The 8,609-nt window shown below is 54.9% G+C and overlaps 1 protein-coding gene across 1 annotated transcript; it reads right to left on the reverse strand.

The window, feature by feature from the left end:
* On the reverse strand, window positions 121-1,418 carry AANAT (aralkylamine N-acetyltransferase). The gene is made up of 3 exons (XM_018064062.1): window positions 1,256-1,418; window positions 810-964; window positions 121-471 (listed from the first exon to the last, which is right to left on the reverse strand). The coding sequence occupies exons 1-3, from the start codon at window positions 1,416-1,418 to the stop codon at window positions 166-168; spliced, it is 624 nt and encodes a 207-aa protein (XP_017919551.1). The 3' UTR covers window positions 121-165.

The raw sequence follows: 8,609 nt of genomic DNA on the forward strand, positions 1-8,609 counted from the left end.
CCCCGCCTTTTCTTTATTTCACCCATTCTCTCCGTTCCGCCATCCCCTGGGAATCACCGTCTCCCTTCAGACCAAGCAGAGCAGGGGGACGGCAGGGCAGAGAAGGGGACCAGCTGGGGACAGGGTAGGAGCCCCCGACTCTGGGCTCCCCAGTGGGGCACCAGGTCAGGGTTGACTGTTCCGGCGCAAGGCGGCGTGGCCCCGCAGGGAGCAGTGCATCTCCGTGAAGGTCAGTGAGCCCACGACGATGGCATACGGGCCCGCAGGATGGAAGCCGAACCTCTGGTAAAAGGGCACCAGCGCGTCCTCGCACATGAGCACGGTCCGGCGCACGGCCGGCTGGGCGCCCACGTGGTGCAGGTAGCGCCAGAGCAGGACGGAGCCCTTGCCCTGCTGCCGGAAGCTGCGGTGCACGGCCAGCGCGTGCAGGTGGGTGCTGTGGCCCCCGGGCCTGTGCAGTGCCAGCGACTCCTGGGCCGAGGGGCGGACACGAGTCAGGGTCGCCTCTGTGCACCCCAAACCACCCCTGCTGGGCCAAGAGCAGCTGCCCCGAGAGTCTCCAGTCAGCCCCCTTCTACCCAAGTGAGGAGCTGTGTCCCCAGCCCCTTTGTGGTCCCCTTCAGGAGAGCCTTGAGCCCCAAAGGACTGGGCTGTCTTGCCGGGAGAGGACGCACCATGAGCTCCCGTGTTGGATCTGGAGGAAGACATCCCAGCCTCCCGCTCCTCCCCCATCTTCTGCCTCCGTGGGAAATGGTCTCCTCCTTTCCTGAGGCCTTCCCCGGGACCGGGCAGGTCACCCCCATCCTCACCTGAGTAAGTCTCTCCTCATCCCACAGGGAGCCGATGATGAAGGCCACGAGGCAGCCCTCCACGAACCAGCCCAGGGACAGCTCGGGACACAGGGTCAGGAAGTGCTGGACCTCGTCCAGATTCAGGGGGCAGTTGCCGGAGACAGAGATGAAGGCTGCGTCAGGAAGCGTGAGTGGGTGACCCCCAGTCCTCTGAGCATCTGCTCGGATGCTGGGTGGGCTCCCCGGGTCCCCAAGCCTCCCCTGGGAAAGCATGGGATTCAGGGCTGCTCTTCCCCCCACTCTCCTGAAACACGCATGTGCTCCTGCACACGCACAAAACACACTGTCAGACACTCTGGGGGCCCGTCTGCCAAGGACAGGGGACTCCAGGGTCTTCTTCCCAAGGGCAACAGTGGCAGGGTTCAGCAGAGCCCCGGACCCTGGGGGGCCAGGGGGCTGCTCACCCTCTCGCTCAATCTCAAACCCGCCGGCAGCATCGTCTGGGGTGAGGCAGTGGAACTCGTTGGCGGGGAGCGTGTGGCGCCGCTGGCAGCCTCGGGACCCTGGGATCCCAGAGGGCAGGTGCAGAGGCGAGGGTTTCAGACAGTGGACGCTCCGTGTGGACATCCTGGGTGCGGCTGCCACCCAGGGGGTCACCAGCTTCAGAAGGGGCCTGTGTGATGAGGAGGGTCCCTCCGCACCTGTGGGATAGGGGCGATGGTCAGGGGGCTAGTCCTCATCTCCCAGGGGGCCATCCAGGGCGATGGCACCTCTTGCCTCTGTTGCAGGAGACATGGAGTGGGGAGTCTGGGCGCTAGGGTGGAGCGGGCATGTAGGGCATCTATTCCTCCTGCCTTGTGCCTGCTCTGGCTCCCTGGGCCCCTTTCTGTCTGTCTCCATGACCCCCATCTACGTGCAGATCCAGCTGTGCCTCCGTTACGAAGCCTGTAATCTGGGAGTTGCCCTCCCCACCCTCCTCCACTTTCTCTCCCCTTGTCTCCAAGCCCCAAGCAGGGGACTCCTGTTCCCAGGAGCCTGTGAGAGGATCCCACTTACCAGGACCACAGGGCCAGTTACCCTAGAGGCCGTCCTTGGGCTCAGGAGCCAGGGAAGCCCAGGACCTGCTTTTGTAGCAGGTGTGGCCGGGCAGCGCCTGACAGTGTCCTCAGAGGTTTCTAAGGCAATGCCCCACCTGCACGTCACTGTAGGCAAGACAAAGCCAGCAGGGCTGTGCCCTGTCCCCAGCCTCTGAGGGCAAAACCTTAGGCTGGCGTGCAGGACACAGAGGGGATTACAATAGCTGATGAGGCCCCAGGGGTTGGGGAAAAGATCACTTGGGACTGCTCAAAATCAAAAGTCAACCGAGTCCATTCTAAGATCAAATTGGCTTTATTCAGGGATTCATGAGTCAGAAAACTAAGATCATAGCATCTGGTCCCATCACTTCATGGGAAATAAGTGGGAAAACAGTGGAAAGAGTGTCAGACTTTATTTTTGGGGCTCCAAAATCACTGCAGATGGTGACTGCAGCCATGAAATTAAAAGACGCTTACTCCTTGGAAGAAAAGCTATGACCAACATAGATAGCATATTCAAAAGCAGAGACATTACTTTGCCAACAAAGGTCCATCTAGTCAAGGCTATGGTTTTTCCAGTGGTCAGGTATGGATGTGAGAGTTGGCCTGTGAAGAAAGCTGAGCGCTAAATAATTGATGCTTTTGAACTGTGGTGTTGGAGAAGACTCTTGAGAGTCCCTTAGACTGCAAAGAGGTCCAACCAGTCCATCCTAAAGGAGAGCAGTCCTGGGTGTTCATTGGAAGGCCTGATGCTAAAGCTGAAACTCCAATACTTTGGCCACCTCATGCAAAGAGTTGACTCATTGGAAAAGACCCTGCTGCTGGGAGGGATTGGGGGCAGGAGGAGAAGGGGACGACCGAGGATGAGATGGCTGGATGGCATCACTGACTCGATGGACATGAGTCTGAGTGAACTCCGGGAGTTGGTGATTGACAGGGAGACCTAGTGTGCTGCAGATTCATGGGGTTGCAGTGTTGGACACGACTGAGCGCCTGACCTGAACTGAACATGAGCCAAGCACCATCCCACCTGGCAAATAGAAAGGAGTTTCAGGGCTTCCCTGGTGGCTCAGTGGTAAAGAGTCCGCCTGCCAAGGCAGCAGACACAGGTTCGACCCCTGATCCGGGCAGATCCCACTTGCCATGGAGCAACCAAGCGCCTGCATCTCAACTTTTGAGCTTGTGCTCTAGAGCCCAGGACCGCAACCACTGAGCCCAGGCAGCCTGAAGCCCCTGCTCTGCAATGAGAGAAGCCCCCGCAACGAGAGGCTCGTGCACTGCAACTAGAGAGAGCCCGCGTGCACCGACGAAGACCAAGCGCGGTCATAAAGAAGCAAATAAACATTTAGAAAGGCTTTCCAAAGAGCTGTACAAAATCGGAGACCTTCAAAGGCTGAAGGGACCAGGAACGAGGAGAGAGCTGATGAGGAATTCCTTGATGGTCCAGCGGTTGAGACTCGGCTCTTTCACTACGGGGGCCTCAGTTTCAATCCCTGGTCGAGGAGCTAAGATCCAGCAAACCAAATGGTGCAGCCCCAAAATTAAAAATAAAATTTTTTTTTTTTTTATGAAAGAGCAGATGAGGTCTATCAGGAGGAGTACGTCACTAATGGTGACCAGGAAATTCCAGATTGACTGGTTTAGCATTCCAGACCTGAGAGAGGCAGAAGCTGCCAAGAGGTAGGTGTTAAAACCTCAGTTTGGTGCGGCTTAGCACTAGGGACTCCATTTTGGGCCTGTCATCGATTTCTAGACAGTGTTAAGCCTCAGGGGTCAGGCTCTAACCTCTGCTCTGGTGTTCGCTGGTTGGCTGGGGCATCACCCTCTGTCCCCTGGGGACCTGGGCACACCCTCCTCTGAGGGTCCTTCCAGCCCTGGCAGCCCAAGATTGCTGCATTTATAGCACTTGATACCCGCTGAACCCTGGATCAGAGTCTCCTTTAATCCACATGACAGCTCCGCCCAGTGAGTATGAACCCCATGTCAGACAGAGGGAAACTGAAACTCAGAGAGGTGAGGCGACCTGTATGTTACCCCCAGGGCTGCTAGGCCCCATTGATTTTCGCAGCTGTGACCAGTTCACAGCTTCGCCTCTCTCCTCGCGGTCATCAGTGTCCTCCAGTCAGGGTCTGCCAAGCAAAGGGAGCTAGTGAGCCACCTGTCAGCTCAAATCTGGTTCTCAGATGGGCAGGTGGGACCAGTGAGCCTGGAGACACACACATGGCTGTAACTGCGCTGTTCAGGCCTTGCTGCGCCCACAGGGACAAGCCTCTGAAAGACCTCCATCACTGACTGACCCGTCACTGAAGCCCTGTCCACATACATTACCTCCTCCATGGTGTAGATAACCAAGGTCTGGTTCTGCGCGTGCACCTCTTTCTGAGCGCTCTGGGGAAGATCTCCAAAGGCAGGGTGTGTGTGCCAAGTCACTTCAGTCGTGTCCGACTCTGTGTGACCCCGTGGACTGTAGCCCACCAGGCTCCTCTGTCCATGGGATTCTCCAGGCAAGAATACTGGAGTGGGTTGCCATGCCCTTCTCCAGGGGATCTTTCCGACCCAGGGATGGAGCCCAGGTCTCTCGGGTCTCCTGCATCGGCAGGCGTGTTCTTTTGCCACCTCGGAGGATCAGTGCCTGTCGGGGGGTGGGGCTTTTTTAAAAATCCCAGCTGTACCCCAAGCGGCATGCAGGATCTTAGTTCCCTGATCAGGGGTGGAACCTACGCCCCCCTGCAGTGGAAGCTCAGAGTATTAACCACTGGACCACCAGGGAAGTCCCCTCAAAGGGAGCTTTGGGGGAGGTGCTGGAAATGTAACGTTACGTTCTTAAATTTAACTTGTGTGATTTTGTGCATATTTGTTCTACTTGTTTACTTAATTATCCGGAAGACTGCTTCACCTAGCAGGTCCACTCCAGAGTTCCTGGTCTCCCTTGGCCTCACCCCATGCCCAGGGCTGCCCTCTGGTCTTAGTATCTGACGTGAGCTTTCCCTCCTGAATCTAGAGTCCCGGCAAACTGCCTCCTGCTCCCCTCTCCTCTGCCGCTACCCCAGCCCCTCTTCAGGCCAGCAGAGGCCCCTGGCTTCCTTTTCCACCCCCAACTCACACCCTTCCTGCAGCTCTCAGCCCCTCCCTAGCCAGCACCCAGCCCCATTGACACACACCGCCTGCCCTATCGGCCCTTAGCTTCTACTCCTGCACAGCAGAGCTGACCCCTGTCCACACACCACAGGAGCCCCTGCTCTCACCAGGATCTGGGAGGCACTCCAGTGCTGGCCAGGCCAGGTGCTGCTGGGCCCACCCAGCCCTGGCGCTGGAGTGACCTCAGGTCAGCCCAGGTGCCCCCGCACCCTTTCACCCAGGGCCCCTCTGCTGTCTGAGGCCCAGCAGAACCCCCAGAGCTCACATGACCCCTGCTCATCCCACCTGCCACTGGGCAACTTCCTGTCTGGACGACTGGACTTTTCAGGACTGACCAGAAGACTTCCTCAGGTTTGGCCTTCACACCTGCTGGGAGGAACATGTCCAGGACCTGGGCTGGGCACCCCCATCTCCAGCCTGGGGTCCCAGAAAAGGCCTCCTCTGATAGGGGCTTCCCAGGTGGCTCAGTGGCTAAAGAATCTGCCTGCCAAGCAGGAAGATGTGTGTTCCATCCCTGGGTTGGGAAGATCCCCTGGAGAAGGAAATGACAACCCACTCTAGTATACTTGCCTGGAGAATTCCAGGGACAGAAGCCTCACGGGATACAGCCCATGGAGTTGCAGAGTCAGAAACCCCTTAGCCACTAAACAGCAAAGTTCTTCTTAGATCCTGTGGCTCCGCCTTGCCCCCTGGTGGCTGATCACAACAGCCTGGAGCCTTGAAGAAATGCAGGCTGTTGAATGCACCTCTTTTGTTTGGACACCATATGGCCTATGCTTTCTGGAAAACCCGTCTAGGCACATGGATCCTCAGAGAACAAGACCAATAGGATACAAAACACAGCTAAACTGGGGCATGGCTCCCATGATGGGCAGGAAAGGGCAGGGAAGGGTGATCACGAGGCCTCTCTCCTGGTCAACAGGAAGAAAATGACAATACCCTATTGCAGGGAGAGGGTGATGGGAACAAAGATAAGGGTGCCCTCTGCAGTGAAATCAACATCAAGAGTGACAGCAATAAAAATCTGCTGAGGTTTTTTTTGCCCTAGCCCCAAAGCATGTGGGTTCTTAATTCCCTGACCAGGTATTGAACCCAAGTCCCCTGAAGTGGAAACACAGAGTCTTACCCACTGAACTGCCAGGAAATTCCCTACTGAGGCATTTCAGATCACTAGACTCGGTAGTCAGAGAAGGCAGTGGCACCCCACTCCAGTACTCTTGCCTGGAGAATCCCATGGATGGAGGAGCCTGGTAGGCTACAGTCCATGGGGTCGCTAAGAGTCGGACATGGCTGAGCGACTTCGCTTTCACTTTTCACTTTCATGCATTGGAGAAGGAAATGGCAGCCCACTCCAGTGTTCTTGCCTGGAGAATCCCAGGGACGGGGGAGCCTGGTGGGCTGCCGTCTATGGAGTCACACAGAGTCAGACACGACTGAAGTGACTTAGCAGCAGCAGCAGACTCACTAGTGATGTTTCCTCCCCATCCCCTGGGCTGTAATTGAATTCGTCAACCAAGGGAGTAGCCTCAGGTGATGTCAGTTAAGTCTGTCCAATTTAGTAAATAAAAATGCAGGACACCTGGTGAAATTTGAACCAGGTATACAAAAAATACTTTTTAAAGAATGGATAATTCCCAGGTGGCGCCTAGTGGTAAAGAACCCGCCTCCCAGTACAAGTAGACTGAGAGATGCGGGTTCGATCCCTGGGTGGGGAAGATCCCCCGGAGGAGGGCATGGCAACCCCCTCCAGTGTTCTTGCCTGGAGAATCCCCATGGACAGAGGAGCCTGGAGGGCTACAGTCCACAGGGTCACAAAAAGTTGGACACAACTGAAGTGAGTTAGCACACACGCATACATGTAATATGTAGAACATTTTTATACTAAAAAAGGAGTTTATCTCAAATTTCAATTTCACCAGAGGTCTTGAATTTTGTCTGGCAACCCTGTTTGTGAGGTATGAGAAGGGAAGTGGTCAGCCTGGGCCGGTAAAGGGCCGTGAGGGAGCCAGGGAGAATCACAGGTCTGCACGGGGCACAGGGAAGCAGCTATCTGAGCCTTGGGCTGGCTGGACCCTTTGGCTACCAAACCTCATACAGTTATCGCCTTCTTTTCAAAAGTCCACATTCTGCCATTTCACTTTTATGAAAGGCTTACATTAATACCTGTTTTCACTAACCAAAAGAAATCTGAAGAGGATTTTCACTATTCCATAAAAAGAGGTGAAAATCGAAAACAGCATTAGGGGGTTGTTTGGCAGCGAACATACTGAACGCAATAGCAAAAAGCCCGAGGGAAGACGTCCAGGAACCGGAGAAACCCTTGACTGAGGTTTTCACTGTGATTGCCAGGGCTGCAATGATTACAGGAAAACAGGACTAATTTTGAAACAGCCTGTGGGTTTAGGGCCGCTCTGCACATTGACTGCCTGCCGAGGGTTCTATGATAGAACAACGCGTGAGTCTAAGCAGTCAAACTTACTGTCCTATTCCCAGCCTTCCCCACCAGCCTCACCAGCCACACCAGCGACATCAGGCACAGCAGACAGCGACCCTGACCTTTGACTTCGAGGCAAGCAGGCCTAGAAGACACAGCTGTTAGTGACCTGCCTGCCCTGATGGATTCAGACGGTGGCGAGATGTTATTAGATGAACTGCTTCCTCTCTGTCCTGCAGCCCAGTCTCAGGTACCTTCCTCCCCCGCCAGCACCAAGACTGACCCTAACCCACTGTCATTACCACCTCTCAGCCTCCCAGTGTGTGCTGCCTTCCCCATTCTGGTGAGTAAGTCTAACTGTCATACATTATTTCTATTCGATAAACGCTGTGTGATTATCTTACTATTCCTGCCTTCGCTATATGTTAGTGTTGTTTTAGGTTTTATGTGCTATTTGGTATGATTTGGAAGGTTATTTGGGGGATCTGGGAACACTCAAAAGTGTTTCCATATAACTTAATGGTAATTGCTTCTTCACTTTACGCTCTTTCAGCTTACAAAGGTTTTCATGAGAACTCCCTACTTTCCGACAGCGGGGGAAACCTGTAATGTACACCCTAGTTTGATGCCCCCTGCTGTGACTGGCACCTGTTCAGCTTTCCCTGCTTGAGAACCGTGGTCCTCATGCCTGGCTGCCCATTTGAATCCCACGGGAGCTTTAAAAATATTCCAATACCTGTCTCACCCTCTGAGATTCTGATATTGAAGTCCTGGGATGGGACTCCAGGCCTGTGTACCTTCCACAGGGGATTCTCCTGCGCAACTTGGGCTCAAAATCAGTACTCAAACTGCCTGTTCTCCCAACAGCGTTTTAGTCATGATTTTGCAACCTGTTTGTCTTCCTGTGGGGAAAGAATGTGGGTCACCCAACAGAGGTACCCAGCCCGCCGTGTGCACAGAGCCCGGGAGTTTCAAACCTCTGTAGCCCCAGCCATTGCTTCCAGTGGAGTCTGTGGCAGTGGGCGAGAGTATAGCCGGACCAAGAGCTGCCTGGCTGGAACTTATGGCAGTGCGCATGTGGGTTGAAAGAGAATTTCCAGACACATGTATTGCAGAAAGGAGTGAGTTTATTAAGAACAAAGAGCAGAGATAACGTGGGCACTGAGAGCA

The sequence above is a fragment of the Capra hircus genome, chromosome 19 (genome assembly GCF_001704415.2).
Source record: "Capra hircus breed San Clemente chromosome 19, ASM170441v1, whole genome shotgun sequence".
Classification (NCBI taxonomy): domain Eukaryota; kingdom Metazoa; phylum Chordata; class Mammalia; order Artiodactyla; family Bovidae; genus Capra; species Capra hircus.